The 26,613-nt window shown below is 38.1% G+C and overlaps 1 protein-coding gene across 1 annotated transcript in view; it reads right to left on the bottom strand.

Annotated features, from left to right (window-relative positions):
* LOC114196718 (EF-hand calcium-binding domain-containing protein 13) overlaps window positions 1–26,613 on the bottom strand; it is a 116,145-nt gene that overhangs the window by 13,676 nt on the left and 75,856 nt on the right. Inside the window, exons 16-20 of the mRNA XM_088027058.1 lie at window positions 23,668–23,817; window positions 15,025–15,075; window positions 12,936–13,079; window positions 3,957–4,007; window positions 1,868–2,011 (exon numbers count right to left, since the gene is read on the bottom strand). Of these exons, the coding sequence (XP_087883184.1) occupies window positions 1,868–2,011; window positions 3,957–4,007; window positions 12,936–13,079; window positions 15,025–15,075; window positions 23,668–23,817 (540 nt within the window). The remainder of the gene's footprint in view (window positions 1–1,867; window positions 2,012–3,956; window positions 4,008–12,935; window positions 13,080–15,024; window positions 15,076–23,667; window positions 23,818–26,613) is intronic.

The raw sequence follows: 26,613 nt of genomic DNA on the forward strand, positions 1-26,613 counted from the left end.
AAAAACTTACCAAACTCAACACCCAAAGAACAAATGATCCAATCAAGAAATGGGCAGAAGACATGAACAGACATTTTTCCAAAGAAGACTTCCAAATGGCCAACAGACACATGAAAAAGTGCTCAACATCGCTCGGCATCAGGGAAATCCAAATCAAAACCTCAATGAGATACCACCTCACACCCGTCAGAATGGCTAAAATTAACAAGTCAGGAAACGACAGATGTTGGCAGGGACGTGGAGAAAGGGGAACCCTCCTACACTGTTGGTGGGAATGCAAGCTGATGCAGCCACTCTGGAAAACAGTATGGAAGTTCCTCAAAAAGTTGAAAATAGAGCTACCTATGACCCAGCAATTACACTACTGGGTATTTACCCCAAAGATAAAATGTAGTGATCCAAAGGGGCATATATACCCTGAAATCTATAGCAGCAATGTCCACAGTAGCCAAACTATGGAAAGAGCCAAGATGTCCATCAACAGATGAATGCATAAAGAAGATGTGGTGTATATATATACAATGGAATATTATGCAGCCATCAAAAAAATTGAAATCTTGCCATTTGCAATGACGTGGATGGAACTGGAGGGTATTATGCTAAGCGAAATAAGTCAATCAGAGAAAGACAATTATCATATGATCTCACTGATATGGGGAATTTGAGAAACAAGTCAGAGGATCATAGGGAAGGGAGGGAAAAATGAAACAAGACAAAACCGGAGAGGGAGACAAACCATAAGAGACTCTTAGTCTCAGGAAACAAACCGAGAGTTGCTGGAGTGGAGGGGGGTGAGAGGGATGGGGTGGCTGGATGATGGACATTGGGGAGGGTGGGTAGTATGGTGAGTGCTGTGAATTGCATAAGACTGATGAGTCACAGACCTGTACCCCTGAAACAAATAATACATTATATGTTAATAAAAAAAAAAAAACTGGGATGCTTAAAGAAGTTCAATCCAGTGAAAGGGAGATTAAAACACTGTATTCACAGCCGCAGGTAAACAACAAGGAGACCTAAATCTTCCTAATTCTGAGAGGCAGTGGGGAAAAAAAATCTCCTGTGAAGAATCTCTTGCATCTCTTGTGGGTTTGGAGTCTAAATTTATGCTGCTCTCATGATATGAGAAACCCCAGGTCAAAACATATAAATTGACTGAGGTCAATAATAATCTAGGGTACCTGGCAAAGGCAATAACCAAACTGTGCTGGGGAGGTATTCTTAAATCCAGACTCATGGGATTCCCATAGAAAAAACAAGCTGGTTAAGATAAGCCCCAAATAAAAAGCCACCTAAAACCAGTGAAACTCATCGGCTTCTAAAAGTATTCCCACATGATTTGACACTTAAGAGTGAATATATAATAGGAAAGGAGATCAAGTACATATTACATGAAGTTAAAAATGGAAAACACAGATAAATATATGCCCACTTGGAAACAATGACCAAAAATAAATAACTGTTCTTCTAAAATGTAGTGAAACTTTGGGTATTTCCTCTGGTTAAAAAACAGAATGAGACAAGTACTATAAAAGGACAGATGAAGGTAGATCCCCTCTGAAGAAAGACTGCATATCAAAATGAAGCAGCTGGTATCATGTCTGTTTTAACACAATGGTATTTTCCCACCCATGCTTATAAGAAATGAATGGTAATTATCTAAACAAGCATACATATCCAGATAAGTATGAACAGATAGATATGGTCAATAAATATTTAAATTAGAAGACTATTTTGGCTCTAATTTGTATCAACCTAAGTCTCCAGTGTGACTACCCTTAGCATTTTACCCACATATATATGCTTTAAGACTATTTCTCATAAACAGGGAAAAATGAAAAGAATTTCAAACCAAAAAAATGCTCACCACTGATGTCACAACATTTAAGGGCTTCACTGATGTCCTCCTCAGTCAAATTAACATTCAAACTTTCCAGGGCACGTTCCAAGTTAGGTATACCAATCTTGCCATTATCAACACTTGACAAGATACGAGCAGCTTCTTTAATCTCTACAAAGATAAATAAATATATACAAGATACTATTGTTTTAAAAAGTGCAAAATATTTTGTCCGAAGTCCATTATAGGTGAACAATCAAATTAAGTATATATATTTAACTAAAATCTCTGTAGAAAAAAAGTAAAATATTTTCTATTTAAAACTAACAGCCGGGGCGCCTGGGTGGCTCAGTCATTAAACATCTGCCTTCGACTCAGGTCATCCCAGGGTCCTGGGATCGAGCCCCACATCGGGCTCCTTCCTCACTGGGAAACCTGCTTCTCTCTCTCCCATGCCCCCTGCTGTGTTCCCTCTCTCGCTGTGTCTCTGTCTAATAAACAAATAAAATCTTTAAAAAAAAAAAAGCCAAGATATGGAAGTATCTCAAGTGTCCATTAGTAGGTGAATGAATAAAGATGTAGTATATTGTGGAATATGACACAGCCATGAAAAAGAATGAGTTTTGTTGTTTGTTGATTTTTTTTTTTTTTTTTTGCTATTTTGCCAACATGGATGGACCTAAAGGGTATTATGCTAAGTGAAATACGTCAGACTGAGAAAAACAAATACCATATGATTGTACTCATATGTTGAAGCTCAAAAACAAAACAAATAAAAAAACAAACAAAAAGCAGAATCAGGGGGTGCCTGAGTGGCTCACTTGGTTAAGCATCTGCCTTAAGCTCGGGTCATGATCCCAGGGTCCTGGGATCGAGCCCCGTGTAGAGTTCCTTGCTCAGCGGGGAACATGCTTCTCCCTTTCCCTCTGCTGTTCCCCCTGCTTGTGCTCTCTCTCTCTGTCAAATAAATAAATAAAATCTTAAAAAAAAAAAAAGCAGAATCAGACCTATCAATATAGAGAACAAACTGATAATGTCCAGAGAGAAGGGGGGGTAGGATGGGCAAAATGGGTGAAGGGGAGTAGGAGAGACAGGCTTCCAGTTATGTAATGAATATGTCATGGCACAGTGTAGGGAATATAGTCAATGATATTGTAATCGCTTTGTATGGTGACCGATGGTAGTTACATTTGTGGTGAGCATGGCATAATGTATAAAGTTGAATCACTATGTTGTACACCTGAAGCAAATATAACATTGTATGTTCACTATACTCAAATAAAAAATTTTTAATGAAAAATTATATTATTTTGATATTAATGAATTAAGATGACTTAAGTTATTTAATATTTTTATTACTTTATTTTTTTCTAAGTAAGCTCTATACCCAACATGGGACTTGAACTCCTGACTCTGAGATCAAGAGTCACATGCTCTACTGACTGAGCTAGCCAGATGCCCTTATTTTTGTTACTTTATACGGTAAAAATACTGAGCATTTCTAGTATCATTTAAAAAATATGAATGGGTACTTATAATATGAAATAAATGCTATGAATGAGACACGGTTTAATGAAAGCTTATAACAAAGGAAGCTGACCTAGACTAGCAGATAATGATAGGCTCCCTAGAGGAACCTGACACGCATCTGAAAGATGAGTAAACATTAACTAGGCAAAGAGGGTCAGGGAAAAATATTCCAGGAAATAAAATATGCAAAAGCTTTCTGGTGGGAGGAAAAGAGAGATCTAAGGAAATGAAAGAAAGCCAACGTATCTGAAATTATAGAAAATAAGGGTAATGGTACAAAATTGTGCTAGAGGACTAGGACATGTAGGATTTTGATCTTTATCTAACAGCAATGGAAAATGTTTAAAGAGTTATAAATAGGGAGACATAACATGATCAGATTACTTTTTTGAAAAAAATATTACTCTGGCTGGAGTGGGAAAAATTGACTAGGAATCCACTGGCACCTGGCAATGATCCTAAAAAATAACTCTTTTATAGGGAATGCTTTCATATATATATACAATATATAAAATATATATAAATAGTGTATAAAAAGTGTATATATATTTTATATATATATTTTATATATATATAAAGTTCTTACCATCTGCTTTTGGTAGTCTCAGATTTGAAGACAAAGCTTCTTTCCTAAAATCTGCAAATTTAGAGGGAGAGAGATTATGCCATAAGGAACAGCATCCTGATTTTATCCAGTTTGAAAGAAAGCCAATGGATAGATTACTTCATTTCTCAGTAACATTTCTCATTGACTATTCCCTTTTTCTCAAAATCTTCCACTGGCTTCCAGAATATTATTCTCTACTCATCTTCCTCTTACTTCTTAGACTCCATGGATTTGTCAACCTCCACCAAGCTCCTTAAATGTGACTGAGATTCTAATGTCACAAATGTTCCCTTTCTCCCTAAGAGGGCAGGTTAATGCCCAGGCCCATATATTCAGTAAAATACTTAATTATTAGTCTGAATTGTCCTTCTCTAGTTCTGCTTGCCTACCTATATATCTAGTCCTGGAGCTTTTCCTTAGGACAAGTTGCAGTTACACCCTTCATCCTATACACTTTCTACAAAAATGCAAATTGCTATAGAGATCTATTTGAGAGACAAGTGATAGAAATAAAATATGTCCATTTGCATAGATGGACCATATTACAGTCAGAGAGCAGTTTAGAACAACTCAGAACTAGTCCAGGTATTACCTTAAAACAAAAGGAGGTTAGAATAAAAATACATTCTATTTATCTTTTTTTTTTTTTTTACTTGTTCTAAGCAGGATTAAAAACAACAACAACAATAACTAACCTATTAAAAAGTACTTTCAAAATAGGTTTGGCAATTTTATAATTCTAAAACAGGATTTCTCAACCTCAGCAAAATTACATTTGGGTCCAGATAATTGTTTGGGGGCGATACTGTCCCATACATTATAGGATGGTTAGCAGCATCCCTTGCCTCTACTCACTAGATGCTAGCAACCCTCCCCCATCAGTTTTGACAATCTAAACTGTCTTCACACATTGCCAGTTGTTCCCTGAGAGGCAGATCTGATCTTATTTTTTACCTGAAGCTAAATTTAAGGCAAGAAATGGCTTTCCAAATAAGGATATATCCCAGCAGAGAATATAGAGAGGTCAGGAAAATTCTTTGTAAATAGATCAAAGAGCAGCTATATATGAGTGTTATATAGACAAATGTTCTAATTCTTCCAACGATAACTTGCACTTTTCAAAGGGCTTTCACCTAAAAAATAAAAAGCTTAGAAAACTATTAAGACCTCTCTAGGGGGGCGGAGCAAGATGGCGGAGGAGTAGGAGACCTAGATTTCTTCTGGTCTCAGGAATTCAGCTGAATAGGGATCAAACCATTCTGAACACCTACAAACTCAACAGGAGATCAAAGAGGAGAGTAGCAACAACTCTCTGAACAGAGAAGCGACCACTTTCTGGAAGGTAGGACGTGCGGAGAAGTGAATCCGAGGCGATATTCGGGAGGATAGACGGCGGGGGAGGGGCCTCCGCCGGCCGCTTCTGGCAAGTGCTAGAGCCCGGAGCACAAAATTGGACCTTTTAGAAGTCGGCTCCGCTGAGGGATGTCGCTCCAGTGGCTAAGCGGGGGTGGAACCCTCATGGGACAGTGGGGTCGCAGGACCCTTGGGGTCACAGAAAGACCGGGGGAGCCTGAGTGCACCAGAGCTCCCAGGTATCGGAGCGGGGAAGCCAGCTGCAGAGACAGAGCTGAGGCGCGGGCTCTCAGCTTGGGGTTGCCATAAACTGTGATCCACAGCAGGGACCCAACAGGCGGCAGATCCGGGGAGACTCCTCTTCCTTCCCGGGGAGGAGCGGCGCGGGAACGCACCGCAGGGATCTGCTGGGTTTGGAGACTCCACACGGGGTCGGGTGCCACAGATACAAACGCTGGGTCACAGGCCGGGTGAGCACGGAGTGCGGCCGGAGACCAGGGACAAGGGAGTGACTGCTTTTCTCTGGGGGCGCACTGAGGAGCGGGGCCCTGAGTTCTCAGCTCCTCCGGGTGGAGATTGGGAGGCCACCATTTTTGCCCTGGTCCTCCAAGGCTGTACAGAGAGCTTGCAAGGAACAAAAGCTCCTGAGATCAAACCTGGGCAGCTTGCTTAGCCCAGACCGACAAGGGCGGGGCAATTCAGCCTCCGGCAAAGACATTTGGAAACCACAGCAACAGGCCCCTCCCCCAGAAGATCAGCATGAACAGCCAGCAAGCCAAGACCAAGTTTACTGATCAAGGAGAACGGGAGAACTCCAGCGCTAGGGGAATACTGCACATAGAATTCATGGCTTTTTTTTTTACCATGATTCATTAGTTCATCAAAGTTAATTTTTGTTAACTGTTTCTTTTTCTTTTTCCCTTTTTCAACCAACATCTTAACAATCTCTTTTAAAAAAAAAAACATTTTTTATTTTTCATTTTTAGAGTCATATTTTATCCCTTCATAGTAGTTACCCTTATTTTTGGCATATATATATAAGTTGTTCTCTCTTTAAAATTTTGAGATACAGTTTCTTCTAACAGATAAAAATATACCCTAAATCACTAGTGTATGGCTCTGTTCTAGTCTCCTGCCTGATCACATTCTCTCCCTTTTTTCTTTCTTTCTTTTTTTTTTAAATCTTCTTTCTTTTTTCAAACAACTTCTTATCTTATCAAGTCCTTTTATAAAATCTATTATAATTTTCATCTTTACAGTCATCTTCTATCCCTTCATTGTATCAACCCTTATTTTGTACATATATGTCTTTCTTCCTTTAAAATTTTAGGAGGCACTTTTTTCTAACAGACCAAAATACGCCCAAAATCTAGTGTGTGGCACTGATCTATGCACTAGCCTGATCATATTTGATCACATTCTGCTTTTTTTGTATTGTTCTGTTTTGTTTTTATCTTTTTTTTTTCTCTTTCTTTTTTCTTTCTTTCCCTTTCTTTTCCCCTGGTTTCAGGTCTTTTCTGATTTGTATACAGTATATTTGCTGGGGACGTTGTAAACCTGTTAGCATTTTGTTCTCTCATTCATCTGTTCTCCTCTGGACAAAATGACAAGACGAAAAAAATCACCTCAGCAAAAAGAACAAGAGGTAGTACCGTCAGCCAGGGACCTACTCAATACGGACATTAGTACAATGTCGGACCTAGAGTTCAGAATCATGACTTTAAAGATACTAGCTGGGCTTGAAGAAAGCGTGGAAGTTATTAGCGAAACCCTTTCTGGAGAAATAAAAGAACTAAAATCTAACCAAGTCGAAATCAAAAAGGCTATTGATGAGGTGCAATCAAAAATGGGGGCACTAACTGCTAGGATAAATGAGGCAGAAGAGAGAATCAGTGATATAGAAGACCAAATGATGGAAAGTAAAGAGGCTGAGAAAAAGAGGGAGAAACAACTACAGGATCACGAGGGCAGAATTCGAGAGATAAGTGATTCGATAAGACGAAACAACATTAGAATAATTGGGATCCCAGAAGAAGAAGAGAGAGAGAGGGGGGCAGAAGGTATATTGGAGCAAATAATAGCAGAGAACTTCCCTAATGTGAGGAAGGAAACAGGCATCAAAATCCAGGAGGCACAGAGAACCCCTCTCAAAATCAATAAAAATAGGTCAACACCCCAACATCTAATAGTAAAACTTACGAGTCTCAGAGACAAAGAGAAAATCCTGAAAGCAGCTCGGGAGAAGAGATATGTAACCTACAATGGTAAAAATATTAGATTGGCAACAGACCTATCCACAGAGACCTGGCAGGCCAGAAAGGACTGGCAAGATATCTTCAGAGCACTAAACGAGAAAAATATGCAGCCAAGAATACTATATCCAGCTAGGCTGTCATTGAAAATAGAAGGAGAGATAAAAAGCTTCCAGAACAAACAAAAACTAAAGGAATTTGCAAACATGAAACCAGCCCTCCAAGAAATATTGAAAGGGGTCCTCTAAGCAGAGAGAGCCTAAAAGCAGCAAAGATCAGAAAGGAACACAGACAACACACAGTAACAGTCACCTTACAGGCAATACAATGGCACTAAATTCATACCTTTCAATAGTTACCCTGAATGTAAATGGGCTCAATGCCCCAATCAAAAGACACAGGCTATCAGATTGGATTAAAAAACAAGACCCATCCATATCCTGTCTGCAAGAGACTCATTTTAGACCCAAAGACACCCCCAGATTGAAAGTGAGGGGGTGGAAAACAATTTACCATGCTAATGGACACCAAAAGAAAGCTGGGGTGGCAATCCTTATATCAGACAAACTAGATTTTAAACCAAAGACTGTAATAAGAGATGAGGAAGGACACTATATTCTACTTAAAGGTTCTATCCAACAAGAAGATCTAACAATTGTAAATATCTATGCCCCGAACATGGGAGCAGCCAATTATATAAGGCAATTAATAACAAAAGCAAAGAAACACATTGACAACAATACAATAATAGTGGGGGACTTTAACACCCCCCTGACTGAAATGGACAGATCAACTAAGCAAAAGATCAACAAGGAAATAAAGACTTTAAATGACACACTGGACCAAATGGACTTCACAGACATATTCAGAACATTCCATCCCAAAGCAACGGAATACACATTCTTCTCTAGTGCCCATGGAACATTCTCCAGAATAGATCACATCCTAGGTCACAAATCAGGTCTAAACCGGTACCAAAAGATTGGGATCATTCCCTGCATTTTTCAGACCACAATGCTTTGAAACTAGAACTCAATCACAAGAGGAAAGTCGGAAACAACTCAAATACATGGAGGCTAAAGAGCATCCTACTAAAGAATGAATGGGTCAACCAGGAAATTAAAGAAGAATTAAAAAAATTCATGGAAACCAATGAAAATGAAAACACAACTGTCCAAAATCTTTGGGATACAGCAAAGGCAGTCCTGAGAGGAAAGTATATAGCAATACAAGCCTTTCTCAAGAAACAAGAAAGGTCTCAAATACACAATCTAACCCTACACCTAAAGGAGCTGGAGAAAGAACAGCAAATAAAGCCTAAACCCAGCAGGAGAAGAGAAATCATAAAGATCAGAGCAGAAATCAATGAAATAGAAATCAAAAGAACAGTAGAACAGATCAACAAAACTAGGAGCTGGTTCTTTGAAAGAATTAACAAGATTGATAAACCCCTGGCCAGACTGATCAAAAAGAAAAGAGAAATGACCCAAATCAACAAAATCATGAATGAAAGAGGAGAGATCACAACCAACACCAAAGAAATACAAACAATTATAAGAACATATTATGAGCAACTCTATGCCAGCAAATTAGATAACCTGGAAGAAATGGGTGCATTCCTAGAGATGTATCAACTACCAAAACTGAACCAGGAAGAAATAGAAAACCTGAACAGACCTATAACCACTAATGAAATTGAAGCAGTCATCAAAAATCTCCCAACAAACAAAAGCCCAGGGCCAGATGGCTTCCCAGGGGAATTCTAGCAGACATTTAAAGAAGAATTAATACCTATTCTCCTGAAACTGTTCCAAAAAATAGAAATGGAAGGAAAACTTCCAAATTCATTTTATGAGGCCACCATTACCTTGATCCCAAAACCAGACAAAGATCCCATCAAAAAGGAGAATTACAGACCAATATCCTTGATGAACATGGATGCAAAAATTCTCACCAAAATACTAGCCAATAGGATCCAACATTACATTAAAAGGATTATTCACCACGACCAAGTGGGATTTATCCCTGGGCTGCAAGGTTGGTTCAACATCCGCAAATCAATCAACGTGATACAATACATTAACAAAAGAAAGAACAAGAATCATATGATCCTCTCAATAGATGCAGAAACAGCATTTGACAAAGTACAGCATCCTTTCTTGATCAAAACTCTTCAGAGTATAGGGATACAGGGTACATACCTCAATATCATAAAAGCCATCTATGAAAAACCTACAGCGAATATCATTCTCAATGGGGAAAAGCTGAGAGCTTTTCCCCTAAGGTCAGGAACGCGGCAGGGATGTCCACTCTCACCACTGCTATTCAACATAGTATTTGAAGTCCTAGCCACAGCAATCAGACAACAAAAAGAAATCAAAGGCATCCAAATCGGCAAAGAGGAAGTCAAACTCTCACTCTTTGCAGATGATATGATACTTTATGTGGAAAACCCAAAAGACTCCACCCCAAAACTGCTAGAACTCATACAGGAATTCAGTCAAGTAGCAGGATATAAAATCAATGCACAGAAATCAGTGGCATTCCTATACACCAACAACAAGACAGAAGAGAGACAAATCAAGGAGTCAATCCCATTCACAATTGCACCCAAAACCATAAGATATCTAGGAATAAATTTAACCAAAGAGGCAAAGGATCTGTACTCAGAAAACTATAAAATACTCATGAAAGAAATTGAAGAAGACACAAAGAAATGGAAAAACGTTCCATGCTCATGGATTGGAAGAACCAACATTGTGAAGATGTCAATGCTACCTAGAGCAATCTGCACATTCAATGCAATCCCCACCAAAATACCAACCACTTTTTTCAAAGAAATGGAACAAATAATCCTAAAATTTGTATGGAACCAGAAGAGACCCCGAATAGCCAGAGGAATATTGAAAAAGAAAAGCAAAGCTGGTGGCATCACAATCCCGGACTTCCAGCTCTATTACAAAGCTGTCCTCATCAAGACAGTATGGTACTGGCACAAAAACAGACACATAGATCAATGGAACAGAATCGAGAGCCCAGAAATGGACCCTCAACTCTGTGGTCAACTTATCTTTGACAAAGCAGGAAAGAATGTCCAGTGGAAAAATGACAGTCTCTTCAACAATTGGTGTTGGAAAAATTGGACAGCCACATGCAGAAGAATGAAACTGGACCATTTCCTTACACCACACACAAAAATAGTCTCCAAATGGTTGAAAGACCTAAACGTGAGACAGGAGTCCATCCAAATCCTAAAGGAGAACACAGGTAGCAACCTCTTCGACCTCAGCCGCAGGAAGTTCTTCCTAGAAACATCACCAAAGGTACAGGAAGCCAGGGCAAAAATGAACTTTTGGGACTTCATCAAGATAAAAAGCTTTTGCACAGCAAAAGAAACAGTCCACAAAACCAAAAGACAACCGACAGAATGGGAGAAAATATTTGCAAATGACATATCAGATAAAGGGCTAGTATCCAAAATCTATAAAGAACTTATCAAACTCAACACCCAAAGAACAAATGATCCAATCAAGAAATGGGCAGAAGACATGAACAGACATTTTTCCAAAGAAGACTTCCAAATGGCCAACAGACACATGAAAAAGTGCTCAACATCGCTCGGCATCAGGGAAATCCAAATCAAAACCTCAATGAGATACCACCTCACACCCGTCAGAATGGCTAAAATTAACAAGTCAGGAAACGACAGATGTTGGCAGGGACGTGGAGAAAGGGGAACCCTCCTACACTGTTGGTGGGAATGCAAGCTGATGCAGCCACTCTGGAAAACAGTATGGAAGTTCCTCAAAAAGTTGAAAATAGAGCTACCTATGACCCAGCAATTACACTACTGGGTATTTACCCCAAAGATAAAATGTAGTGATCCAAAGGGGCATATATACCCTGAAATCTATAGCAGCAATGTCCACAGTAGCCAAACTATGGAAAGAGCCAAGATGTCCATCAACAGATGAATGCATAAAGAAGATGTGGTGTATATATATACAATGGAATATTATGCAGCCATCAAAAAAATTGAAATCTTGCCATTTGCAATGACGTGGATGGAACTGGAGGGTATTATGCTAAGCGAAATAAGTCAATCAGAGAAAGACAATTATCATATGATCTCACTGATATGGGGAATTTGAGAAACAAGTCAGAGGATCATAGGGAAGGGAGGGAAAAATGAAACAAGACAAAACCGGAGAGGGAGACAAACCATAAGAGACTCTTAGTCTCAGGAAACAAACCGAGAGTTGCTGGAGTGGAGGGGGGTGAGAGGGATGGGGTGGCTGGATGATGGACATTGGGGAGGGTGGGTAGTATGGTGAGTGCTGTGAATTGCATAAGACTGATGAGTCACAGACCTGTACCCCTGAAACAAATAATACATTATATGTTAATAAAAAAAAAAAAACTGGGATGCTTAAAGAAGTTCAATCCAGTGAAAGGGAGATTAAAACACTGTATTCACAGCCGCAGGTAAACAACAAGGAGACCTAAATCTTCCTAATTCTGAGAGGCAGTGGGGAAAAAAAATCTCCTGTGAAGAATCTCTTGCATCTCTTGTGGGTTTGGAGTCTAAATTTATGCTGCTCTCATGATATGAGAAACCCCAGGTCAAAACATATAAATTGACTGAGGTCAATAATAATCTAGGGTACCTGGCAAAGGCAATAACCAAACTGTGCTGGGGAGGTATTCTTAAATCCAGACTCATGGGATTCCCATAGAAAAAACAAGCTGGTTAAGATAAGCCCCAAATAAAAAGCCACCTAAAACCAGTGAAACTCATCGGCTTCTAAAAGTATTCCCACATGATTTGACACTTAAGAGTGAATATATAATAGGAAAGGAGATCAAGTACATATTACATGAAGTTAAAAATGGAAAACACAGATAAATATATGCCCACTTGGAAACAATGACCAAAAATAAATAACTGTTCTTCTAAAATGTAGTGAAACTTTGGGTATTTCCTCTGGTTAAAAAACAGAATGAGACAAGTACTATAAAAGGACAGATGAAGGTAGATCCCCTCTGAAGAAAGACTGCATATCAAAATGAAGCAGCTGGTATCATGTCTGTTTTAACACAATGGTATTTTCCCACCCATGCTTATAAGAAATGAATGGTAATTATCTAAACAAGCATACATATCCAGATAAGTATGAACAGATAGATATGGTCAATAAATATTTAAATTAGAAGACTATTTTGGCTCTAATTTGTATCAACCTAAGTCTCCAGTGTGACTACCCTTAGCATTTTACCCACATATATATGCTTTAAGACTATTTCTCATAAACAGGGAAAAATGAAAAGAATTTCAAACCAAAAAAATGCTCACCACTGATGTCACAACATTTAAGGGCTTCACTGATGTCCTCCTCAGTCAAATTAACATTCAAACTTTCCAGGGCACGTTCCAAGTTAGGTATACCAATCTTGCCATTATCAACACTTGACAAGATACGAGCAGCTTCTTTAATCTCTACAAAGATAAATAAATATATACAAGATACTATTGTTTTAAAAAGTGCAAAATATTTTGTCCGAAGTCCATTATAGGTGAACAATCAAATTAAGTATATATATTTAACTAAAATCTCTGTAGAAAAAAAGTAAAATATTTTCTATTTAAAACTAACAGCCGGGGCGCCTGGGTGGCTCAGTCATTAAACATCTGCCTTCGACTCAGGTCATCCCAGGGTCCTGGGATCGAGCCCCACATCGGGCTCCTTCCTCACTGGGAAACCTGCTTCTCTCTCTCCCATGCCCCCTGCTGTGTTCCCTCTCTCGCTGTGTCTCTGTCTAATAAACAAATAAAATCTTTAAAAAAAAAAAAGCCAAGATATGGAAGTATCTCAAGTGTCCATTAGTAGGTGAATGAATAAAGATGTAGTATATTGTGGAATATGACACAGCCATGAAAAAGAATGAGTTTTGTTGTTTGTTGATTTTTTTTTTTTTTTTTTGCTATTTTGCCAACATGGATGGACCTAAAGGGTATTATGCTAAGTGAAATACGTCAGACTGAGAAAAACAAATACCATATGATTGTACTCATATGTTGAAGCTCAAAAACAAAACAAATAAAAAAACAAACAAAAAGCAGAATCAGGGGGTGCCTGAGTGGCTCACTTGGTTAAGCATCTGCCTTAAGCTCGGGTCATGATCCCAGGGTCCTGGGATCGAGCCCCGTGTAGAGTTCCTTGCTCAGCGGGGAACATGCTTCTCCCTTTCCCTCTGCTGTTCCCCCTGCTTGTGCTCTCTCTCTCTGTCAAATAAATAAATAAAATCTTAAAAAAAAAAAAAGCAGAATCAGACCTATCAATATAGAGAACAAACTGATAATGTCCAGAGAGAAGGGGGGGTAGGATGGGCAAAATGGGTGAAGGGGAGTAGGAGAGACAGGCTTCCAGTTATGTAATGAATATGTCATGGCACAGTGTAGGGAATATAGTCAATGATATTGTAATCGCTTTGTATGGTGACCGATGGTAGTTACATTTGTGGTGAGCATGGCATAATGTATAAAGTTGAATCACTATGTTGTACACCTGAAGCAAATATAACATTGTATGTTCACTATACTCAAATAAAAAATTTTTAATGAAAAATTATATTATTTTGATATTAATGAATTAAGATGACTTAAGTTATTTAATATTTTTATTACTTTATTTTTTTCTAAGTAAGCTCTATACCCAACATGGGACTTGAACTCCTGACTCTGAGATCAAGAGTCACATGCTCTACTGACTGAGCTAGCCAGATGCCCTTATTTTTGTTACTTTATACGGTAAAAATACTGAGCATTTCTAGTATCATTTAAAAAATATGAATGGGTACTTATAATATGAAATAAATGCTATGAATGAGACACGGTTTAATGAAAGCTTATAACAAAGGAAGCTGACCTAGACTAGCAGATAATGATAGGCTCCCTAGAGGAACCTGACACGCATCTGAAAGATGAGTAAACATTAACTAGGCAAAGAGGGTCAGGGAAAAATATTCCAGGAAATAAAATATGCAAAAGCTTTCTGGTGGGAGGAAAAGAGAGATCTAAGGAAATGAAAGAAAGCCAACGTATCTGAAATTATAGAAAATAAGGGTAATGGTACAAAATTGTGCTAGAGGACTAGGACATGTAGGATTTTGATCTTTATCTAACAGCAATGGAAAATGTTTAAAGAGTTATAAATAGGGAGACATAACATGATCAGATTACTTTTTTGAAAAAAATATTACTCTGGCTGGAGTGGGAAAAATTGACTAGGAATCCACTGGCACCTGGCAATGATCCTAAAAAATAACTCTTTTATAGGGAATGCTTTCATATATATATACAATATATAAAATATATATAAATAGTGTATAAAAAGTGTATATATATTTTATATATATATTTTATATATATATAAAGTTCTTACCATCTGCTTTTGGTAGTCTCAGATTTGAAGACAAAGCTTCTTTCCTAAAATCTGCAAATTTAGAGGGAGAGAGATTATGCCATAAGGAACAGCATCCTGATTTTATCCAGTTTGAAAGAAAGCCAATGGATAGATTACTTCATTTCTCAGTAACATTTCTCATTGACTATTCCCTTTTTCTCAAAATCTTCCACTGGCTTCCAGAATATTATTCTCTACTCATCTTCCTCTTACTTCTTAGACTCCATGGATTTGTCAACCTCCACCAAGCTCCTTAAATGTGACTGAGATTCTAATGTCACAAATGTTCCCTTTCTCCCTAAGAGGGCAGGTTAATGCCCAGGCCCATATATTCAGTAAAATACTTAATTATTAGTCTGAATTGTCCTTCTCTAGTTCTGCTTGCCTACCTATATATCTAGTCCTGGAGCTTTTCCTTAGGACAAGTTGCAGTTACACCCTTCATCCTATACACTTTCTACAAAAATGCAAATTGCTATAGAGATCTATTTGAGAGACAAGTGATAGAAATAAAATATGTCCATTTGCATAGATGGACCATATTACAGTCAGAGAGCAGTTTAGAACAACTCAGAACTAGTCCAGGTATTACCTTAAAACAAAAGGAGGTTAGAATAAAAATACATTCTATTTATCTTTTTTTTTTTTTTTACTTGTTCTAAGCAGGATTAAAAACAACAACAACAATAACTAACCTATTAAAAAGTACTTTCAAAATAGGTTTGGCAATTTTATAATTCTAAAACAGGATTTCTCAACCTCAGCAAAATTACATTTGGGTCCAGATAATTGTTTGGGGGCGATACTGTCCCATACATTATAGGATGGTTAGCAGCATCCCTTGCCTCTACTCACTAGATGCTAGCAACCCTCCCCCATCAGTTTTGACAATCTAAACTGTCTTCACACATTGCCAGTTGTTCCCTGAGAGGCAGATCTGATCTTATTTTTTACCTGAAGCTAAATTTAAGGCAAGAAATGGCTTTCCAAATAAGGATATATCCCAGCAGAGAATATAGAGAGGTCAGGAAAATTCTTTGTAAATAGATCAAAGAGCAGCTATATATGAGTGTTATATAGACAAATGTTCTAATTCTTCCAACGATAACTTGCACTTTTCAAAGGGCTTTCACCTAAAAAATAAAAAGCTTAGAAAACTATTAAGACCTCTCTAGGGGGGCGGAGCAAGATGGCGGAGGAGTAGGAGACCTAGATTTCTTCTGGTCTCAGGAATTCAGCTGAATAGGGATCAAACCATTCTGAACACCTACAAACTCAACAGGAGATCAAAGAGGAGAGTAGCAACAACTCTCTGAACAGAGAAGCGACCACTTTCTGGAAGGTAGGACGTGCGGAGAAGTGAATCCGAGGCGATATTCGGGAGGATAGACGGCGGGGGAGGGGCCTCCGCCGGCCGCTTCTGGCAAGTGCTAGAGCCCGGAGCACAAAATTGGACCTTTTAGAAGTCGGCTCCGCTGAGGGATGTCGCTCCAGTGGCTAAGCGGGGGTGGAACCCTCATGGGACAGTGGGGTCGCAGGACCCTTGGGGTCACAGAAAGACCGGGGGAGCCTGAGTGCACCAGAGCTCCCAGGTATCGGAGCGGGGAAGCCGGCTGCAGAGACAGAGCTGAGGCGCGGGCTCTCAGCTTGGGGTTGCCATAAACTGTGATCCACAGCAGGGACCCAACAGGCGGCAGATCCGGGGAGACTCCTCTTCCTTCCCGGGGAGGAGCGGCGCGGGAACGCACCGCAGGGATCTGCTGGGTTTGGAGACTCCACACGGGGTCGGGTGCCACAGATACAAACGCTGGGTCACAGGCCGGGTGAGCACGGAGTGCGGCCGGAGACCAGGGACAAGGGAGTGACTGCTTTTCTCTGGGGGCGCACTGAGGAGCGGGGCCCTGAGTTCTCAGCTCCTCCGGGTGGAGATTGGGAGGCCACCATTTTTGCCCTGGTCCTCCAAGGCTGTACAGAGAGCTTGCAAGGAACAAAAGCTCCTGAGATCAAACCTGGGCAGCTTGCTTAGCCCAGACCGACAAGGGCGGGGCAATTCAGCCTCCGGCAAAGACATTTGGAAACCACAGCAACAGGCCCCTCCCCCAGAAGATCAGCATGAACAGCCAGCAAGCCAAGACCAAGTTTACTGATCAAGGAGAACGGGAGAACTCCAGCGCTAGGGGAATACTGCACATAGAATTCATGGCTTTTTTTTTTACCATGATTCATTAGTTCATCAAAGTTAATTTTTGTTAACTGTTTCTTTTTCTTTTTCCCTTTTTCAACCAACATCTTAACAATCTCTTTTAAAAAAAAAAACATTTTTTATTTTTCATTTTTAGAGTCATATTTTATCCCTTCATAGTAGTTACCCTTATTTTTGGCATATATATATAAGTTGTTCTCTCTTTAAAATTTTGAGATACAGTTTCTTCTAACAGATAAAAATATACCCTAAATCACTAGTGTATGGCTCTGTTCTAGTCTCCTGCCTGATCACATTCTCTCCCTTTTTTCTTTCTTTCTTTTTTTTTTAAATCTTCTTTCTTTTTTCAAACAACTTCTTATCTTATCAAGTCCTTTTATAAAATCTATTATAATTTTCATCTTTACAGTCATCTTCTATCCCTTCATTGTATCAACCCTTATTTTGTACATATATGTCTTTCTTCCTTTAAAATTTTAGGAGGCACTTTTTTCTAACAGACCAAAATACGCCCAAAATCTAGTGTGTGGCACTGATCTATGCACTAGCCTGATCATATTTGATCACATTCTGCTTTTTTTGTATTGTTCTGTTTTGTTTTTATCTTTTTTTTTTCTCTTTCTTTTTTCTTTCTTTCCCTTTCTTTTCCCCTGGTTTCAGGTCTTTTCTGATTTGTATACAGTATATTTGCTGGGGACGTTGTAAACCTGTTAGCATTTTGTTCTCTCATTCATCTGTTCTCCTCTGGACAAAATGACAAGACGAAAAAAATCACCTCAGCAAAAAGAACAAGAGGTAGTACCGTCAGCCAGGGACCTACTCAATACGGACATTAGTACAATGTCGGACCTAGAGTTCAGAATCATGACTTTAAAGATACTAGCTGGGCTTGAAGAAAGCGTGGAAGTTATTAGCGAAACCCTTTCTGGAGAAATAAAAGAACTAAAATCTAACCAAGTCGAAATCAAAAAGGCTATTGATGAGGTGCAATCAAAAATGGGGGCACTAACTGCTAGGATAAATGAGGCAGAAGAGAGAATCAGTGATATAGAAGACCAAATGATGGAAAGTAAAGAGGCTGAGAAAAAGAGGGAGAAACAACTACAGGATCACGAGGGCAGAATTCGAGAGATAAGTGATTCGATAAGACGAAACAACATTAGAATAATTGGGATCCCAGAAGAAGAAGAGAGAGAGAGGGGGGCAGAAGGTATATTGGAGCAAATAATAGCAGAGAACTTCCCTAATGTGAGGAAGGAAACAGGCATCAAAATCCAGGAGGCACAGAGAACCCCTCTCAAAATCAATAAAAATAGGTCAACACCCCAACATCTAATAGTAAAACTTACGAGTCTCAGAGACAAAGAGAAAATCCTGAAAGCAGCTCGGGAGAAGAGATATGTAACCTACAATGGTAAAAATATTAGATTGGCAACAGACCTATCCACAGAGACCTGGCAGGCCAGAAAGGACTGGCAAGATATCTTCAGAGCACTAAACGAGAAAAATATGCAGCCAAGAATACTATATCCAGCTAGGCTGTCATTGAAAATAGAAGGAGAGATAAAAAGCTTCCAGAACAAACAAAAACTAAAGGAATTTGCAAACATGAAACCAGCCCTCCAAGAAATATTGAAAGGGGTCCTCTAAGCAGAGAGAGCCTAAAAGCAGCAAAGATCAGAAAGGAACACAGACAACACACAGTAACAGTCACCTTACAGGCAATACAATGGCACTAAATTCATACCTTTCAATAGTTACCCTGAATGTAAATGGGCTCAATGCCCCAATCAAAAGACACAGGCTATCAGATTGGATTAAAAAACAAGACCCATCCATATCCTGTCTGCAAGAGACTCATTTTAGACCCAAAGACACCCCCAGATTGAAAGTGAGGGGGTGGAAAACAATTTACCATGCTAATGGACACCAAAAGAAAGCTGGGGTGGCAATCCTTATATCAGACAAACTAGATTTTAAACCAAAGACTGTAATAAGAGATGAGGAAGGACACTATATTCTACTTAAAGGTTCTATCCAACAAGAAGATCTAACAATTGTAAATATCTATGCCCCGAACATGGGAGCAGCCAATTATATAAGGCAATTAATAACAAAAGCAAAGAAACACATTGACAACAATACAATAATAGTGGGGGACTTTAACACCCCCCTGACTGAAATGGACAGATCAACTAAGCAAAAGATCAACAAGGAAATAAAGACTTTAAATGACACACTGGACCAAATGGACTTCACAGACATATTCAGAACATTCCATCCCAAAGCAACGGAATACACATTCTTCTCTAGTGCCCATGGAACATTCTCCAGAATAGATCACATCCTAGGTCACAAATCAGGTCTAAACCGGTACCAAAAGATTGGGATCATTCCCTGCATTTTTCAGACCACAATGCTTTGAAACTAGAACTCAATCACAAGAGGAAAGTCGGAAACAACTCAAATACATGGAGGCTAAAGAGCATCCTACTAAAGAATGAATGGGTCAACCAGGAAATTAAAGAAGAATTAAAAAAATTCATGGAAACCAATGAAAATGAAAACACAACTGTCCAAAATCTTTGGGATACAGCAAAGGCAGTCCTGAGAGGAAAGTATATAGCAATACAAGCCTTTCTCAAGAAACAAGAAAGGTCTCAAATACACAATCTAACCCTACACCTAAAGGAGCTGGAGAAAGAACAGCAAATAAAGCCTAAACCCAGCAGGAGAAGAGAAATCATAAAGATCAGAGCAGAAATCAATGAAATAGAAATCAAAAGAACAGTAGAACAGATCAACAAAACTAGGAGCTGGTTCTTTGAAAGAATTAACAAGATTGATAAACCCCTGGCCAGACTGATCAAAAAGAAAAGAGAAATGACCCAAATCAACAAAATCATGAATGAAAGAGGAGAGATCACAACCAACACCAAAGAAATACAAACAATTATAAGAACATATTATGAGCAACTCTATGCCAGCAAATTAGATAACCTGGAAGAAATGGGTGCATTCCTAGAGATGTATCAACTACCAAAACTGAACCAGGAAGAAATAGAAAACCTGAACAGACCTATAACCACTAATGAAATTGAAGCAGTCATCAAAAATCTCCCAACAAACAAAAGCCCAGGGCCAGATGGCTTCCCAGGGGAATTCTAGCAGACATTTAAAGAAGAATTAATACCTATTCTCCTGAAACTGTTCCAAAAAATAGAAATGGAAGGAAAACTTCCAAATTCATTTTATGAGGCCACCATTACCTTGATCCCAAAACCAGACAAAGATCCCATCAAAAAGGAGAATTACAGACCAATATCCTTGATGAACATGGATGCAAAAATTCTCACCAAAATACTAGCCAATAGGATCCAACATTACATTAAAAGGATTATTCACCACGACCAAGTGGGATTTATCCCTGGGCTGCAAGGTTGGTTCAACATCCGCAAATCAATCAACGTGATACAATACATTAACAAAAGAAAGAACAAGAATCATATGATCCTCTCAATAGATGCAGAAACAGCATTTGACAAAGTACAGCATCCTTTCTTGATCAAAACTCTTCAGAGTATAGGGATACAGGGTACATACCTCAATATCATAAAAGCCATCTATGAAAAACCTACAGCGAATATCATTCTCAATGGGGAAAAGCTGAGAGCTTTTCCCCTAAGGTCAGGAACGCGGCAGGGATGTCCACTCTCACCACTGCTATTCAACATAGTATTTGAAGTCCTAGCCACAGCAATCAGACAACAAAAAGAAATCAAAGGCATCCAAATCGGCAAAGAGGAAGTCAAACTCTCACTCTTTGCAGATGATATGATACTTTATGTGGAAAACCCAAAAGACTCCACCCCAAAACTGCTAGAACTCATACAGGAATTCAGTCAAGTAGCAGGATATAAAATCAATGCACAGAAATCAGTGGCATTCCTATACACCAACAACAAGACAGAAGAGAGACAAATCAAGGAGTCAATCCCATTCACAATTGCACCCAAAACCATAAGATATCTAGGAATAAATTTAACCAAAGAGGCAAAGGATCTGTACTCAGAAAACTATAAAATACTCATGAAAGAAATTGAAGAAGACACAAAGAAATGGAAAAACGTTCCATGCTCATGGATTGGAAGAACCAACATTGTGAAGATGTCAATGCTACCTAGAGCAATCTGCACATTCAATGCAATCCCCACCAAAATACCAACCACTTTTTTCAAAGAAATGGAACAAATAATCCTAAAATTTGTATGGAACCAGAAGAGACCCCGAATAGCCAGAGGAATATTGAAAAAGAAAAGCAAAGCTGGTGGCATCACAATCCCGGACTTCCAGCTCTATTACAAAGCTGTCCTCATCAAGACAGTATGGTACTGGCACAAAAACAGACACATAGATCAATGGAACAGAATCGAGAGCCCAGAAATGGACCCTCAACTCTGTGGTCAACTTATCTTTGACAAAGCAGGAAAGAATGTCCAGTGGAAAAATGACAGTCTCTTCAACAATTGGTGTTGGAAAAATTGGACAGCCACATGCAGAAGAATGAAACTGGACCATTTCCTTACACCACACACAAAAATAGTCTCCAAATGGTTGAAAGACCTAAACGTGAGACAGGAGTCCATCCAAATCCTAAAGGAGAACACAGGTAGCAACCTCTTCGACCTCAGCCGCAGGAAGTTCTTCCTAGAAACATCACCAAAGGTACAGGAAGCCAGGGCAAAAATGAACTTTTGGGACTTCATCAAGATAAAAAGCTTTTGCACAGCAAAAGAAACAGTCCACAAAACCAAAAGACAACCGACAGAATGGGAGAAAATATTTGCAAATGACATATCAGATAAAGGGCTAGTATCCAAAATCTATAAAGAACTTATCAAACTCAACACCCAAAGAACAAATGATCCAATCAAGAAATGGGCAGAAGACATGAACAGACATTTTTCCAAAGAAGACATCCAAATGGCCAACAGGCACATGAAAAAGTGCTCAACATCGCTCGGCATCAGGGAAATCCAAATCAAAACCTCAAAGAGATACCACCTCACAGCCGTCAGAATGGCTAAAATTAACAAGTCAGGGAACGACAGATGTTGGCAGGGATCTGGAGAAAGGGGAACCCTCCTACACTGTTGGTGGGAATGCAAGCTGGTGCAACCCCTCTGGAAAACAGTATGGAGGTTCCTCAAACAGTTGAAATTAGAGCTACCATTCGATCCAGCAATTGCACTACTGGGTATTTACCCCAAAGATACAAATGTAGGGACCCGGAGGGGTCCGTGCACCGCAATGTTTATAGCAGCAATGTCCACAATAGCCAAACTGTGGAAAGAGCCCAGATGTCCATCGACAGATGAATGGATAAAGAAGATGTGGTATATATACCCAATGGAATGTTATGCAGCCATCCAAAGGAATGAGATCTTGCCATTTGCAATGACGTGGATGGAACTGGAGGGTGTTATGCTGAGTGAAATAAGTCAATCAGAGAAAGACATGTATTATATGACCTCACTGATATGAGGAATTCTTAATCTCAGGAGAAACTGAGGGTTGCTGGAGTGGTCGGGAGTGGGAGGGTGATGGACATCGGTGGCTGGGCTGATGGACATTGGGGAAGATATGTGCTACAGTGAGCACTGTGAATTGTGTAAGACTGTTGAATCACAGATCTGTACTTCTGAAACAAATAACGCAACATATTTTAAGAAAAAAGAAAAAGAAGAAGATAGCAGGAGAGGAAGAATGAAGGGAAGTAAGTCAGAGGGGGAGATGAACCAGGAGAGATGATGGACTCTGAAAAACAAACTGAGGTTTCTGGAGGGGAGGAGGGTGGGGGGATGGGTTAGCCTGGTGATGGGTATTGAGGAGGGCACATTCTGCATGGAGCACTGGGTGTTATGAACAAACAATGAATCATGGAACAGTACACCAAAACAAATTATGTAATATATGGTGATTAACATAACAATAAAAAATTAAAAAAAAAAGAACTACAAAAAAAAAAGACCTCTCTAAAATTCATAAAAGGAAAGGGATTAACTTTGAAATGAAATTACTCTAAAAAGAAACATTTCAAAGCCATACAACAACATATATAAATACTTTGAGACCAACTTTAGAAACCAGTCCAAGAGATTATCCAGGAATTTGATACTGTAATAACTAAATGGATATATCTGTGGATATAGAATATAAGGTATATCCCTAAATTTGGTCTGTAGTAAATCATATTTCAATACATTTATGCTATTATTTAGGAACTAAATATTATAATATTAACTAAATATTATTAGGAACTAAGTATTAAGATTTAATTAGTATTTGGTAAAATATTTAAAAATCCTTAGATAACATTTTAGAAGAAATTTTTATTACAAGTCACTCAATTAACTCACCCTCACCAAAGGAATCATCCAGTATTTCTTGAAGACTATCATCAGTGAAATAAATTCTATTGGCATTTCCAAGTACACCTGCATATTTGTCCTTATCAGATTGATCACTTTCTTCCATAGAGTCCAATGAATTGATGATGTCATTCAATGCTACAAACACAGAGAATATATATACAACATGTACTTTAGTCCATGGATCCAAATCTTTGGAACATAACAATAAAACTGATGGACTCTTCCAGATTTGCACTGTCCAAAATGGCAGCCACTACCCACATGTGGCCATTTAAATAAGTAGAGCAATCCATTCTCCACTATAGTTTTCTATAACCCTTTATCTTTATTCTTAAAATTATTTTCTTAAAATTCTGGGTTCTGGGTGGGCTATTCCTATATGAACAAAAAAGTATGCCAAAGTTTCTCTAGTCATCTATTAATGAGTTCACCATTTCAGTAAAAAATACCCTCATTCTTCACAACTGCTCTCAAACCCCAATCCTTCCTTTTCCACTTTCTTTTCCTATACCCCTTGCTCCTGTCACCTCACTTCACCCAATTTAGAGAATCAGCAAAGCCTATTATGTTTAGCACAATAACATCAAACATCTAGAAGAGGAAATCCGCAACTGACCTCCCTGAATGGCTCAGTCGGTTGGGCATCTGACTTTTGATTTAGGCTCAGGTCATGATCTCAGGGTCTTGGGACAGAGCCCCATGTTGGGCTCCACACCTAGAATGGAGTCTGCTTGGGATTCTCTCTCCCTCTCCTCCTCCCCTCACTGGTTCCCTCTCTCTCTAATAAATAAATGAATATATAAATAAAATATTTTTTAAAAAACCCTTCACATTTCTAAAGTATATATCTAAAAAATCATCTCTCAGGATTTGTTAAAAGAAATGTATAATAAGTTACTTTAAAATTAGCTAGTTTATGTAGAAGTATAATTTAACTCATTATGTGGCTCCATTTTTTAGTCATTAGTCATTGGCAAGAAGTTTCAAAAACAGGCCATGTGGAAGGGCTGAAGGGAAGTGTGAGTCTAGAGAAAAGATGATTCAATGTGAAAGAAAAAAATATGAGTTCTTCTCACATCTCTGGAGGGCTACTGATAGGAGGAAGAGTCCAAATGTTAAATATGGTTTGGGAATGGAATTATAAGGCAGGATTTCCACCAAATATGTAGAATAATTGACCAGTCCTGCAGCTGTCCAAAATTATGGAATGGGCTGCTTCAAAAAGTCATAAGGATTTCCAAGACAAATAGTAGGATGAGTATGTATTACCATTAGCCTGTCCCTGAAAGCCACTAATGTGGTTTTTAAATAAACATATAATAATTGAAGAAACTCCATATCTAATGAGCATGGAACTATCAAATCCTCTACTATAGACCTCATTCTCTGACCACAATAAAATATAGCTAAAAATAAACAACAAAGATAGAACAATAATGAAATTCAAATTGCTTTAAAATTTTTTTAAAATTGCTTTAAATTTTAAAGTTTTCTCCTAAACAACTCTTACATCAAGGAGAAAATCAAAATATGACTGAAAATACTTAGAAAACAACAACAATGATATACAAAGACCATTAGATAAACCAAAATTTTACTAAAATGAAAATGATAGTCTTAAACATTTAATGTCCAGTAAGAAAAAAAAGTAAATAAACAACTTAGAAAAACTATAAAATGGGCATAAGAGAACAATAGAAAGGATTTCATAAAGACAAAAGCAGAAATTAATTTTTTAACTATAAAATGTTTTGTTAGTAGACATAGAAAAAGGTAAGGTGTACATATGTGCAAATTCAAGAATGAGAAAATAACCAGATACAAAAAATCAAAAGAATTATCAGGGCTGTATTAATATTCTGATAAATCACCTGAATAAAATAAATTTCCTAAGAGAATAAAAACTACCAACACTGATAAAATAAGACAGAAAATGGCAAAAATCAAATCACCAAAATCAAAGATGAATTATAAACTAGAAAAAAACTGCGATAGGACAGAACATTGATGTGCCTAATATATAAAGAGCTCTTTACAAATTCATATGAAAAAGACAATCTAATTGAAATATAATCAAAGCACACTTGACAATCATGAAAAATATGTTTTACCTCACTAGTCATTAAAGAAGTATGTATTAAAACAATAATAGAATTTTTTTACCAGAATTTTCAATAACTAATATCCATTATTGATAGAAGTGAACTTTTATAACCCTTCGGGAGGAAAATTAAGCAGTAGCTGTTAACATCTTATATCTGCATATATTTTGGTCTAGCACTGTGACTTCTGGGGAATTTATCCTCCAGGAAAACTTTGTGCACATATATACATATAAGGATGCTCATCAAAATGTTTGAATGGCTAAAAATTGGCAATAACCTAAATATCATCAAAAGTGTTGTGGATAAAATTATAGTGCATCCCTACCATGGAATATTATGCAGTCTTTAAAAAGAATGAGGTAGTTTATATGATATAATGGAACATGGAACAATATCTAAGATATACTGTTAATTTCTTTTAAAAAGCAAGTTGTGGAATATTATGGACAGAGTAATTTAATTTTTAAATAATAATTTAAGAATACACAAATATTCATACATGCCAATAAAAAAGCCAAAAAGGATACTTAACAAACATTAACAGGGATATTTCCAGAGGGTGACATTACAAGAGCCCTATCTTTATATTTCTTACATTTCTGGTCACTATATTTTTTATAACAGTTTAAAAACTGCTATTATTATATAATAAAGTTTTCTTATTTAGCTATTGGAAAACATTACAACCTCATGATTTTCCCAATCGTTTCCACTGAAGTAAAAATTCCTTTAAGATTTTATTTATTTATTTATTGAGAAAGAGAGAGTGTGCGTGCATGTGTGTACTCAATCCCACGTGGGGCTCAATCCAATGACCCTGAGATCA

Source organism: Eumetopias jubatus, unplaced genomic scaffold (genome assembly GCF_037043125.1).
Source record: "Eumetopias jubatus isolate StellerSeaLion01/CBP00866 unplaced genomic scaffold, mEumJub1_p1.0 scaffold_10, whole genome shotgun sequence".
Classification (NCBI taxonomy): domain Eukaryota; kingdom Metazoa; phylum Chordata; class Mammalia; order Carnivora; family Otariidae; genus Eumetopias; species Eumetopias jubatus.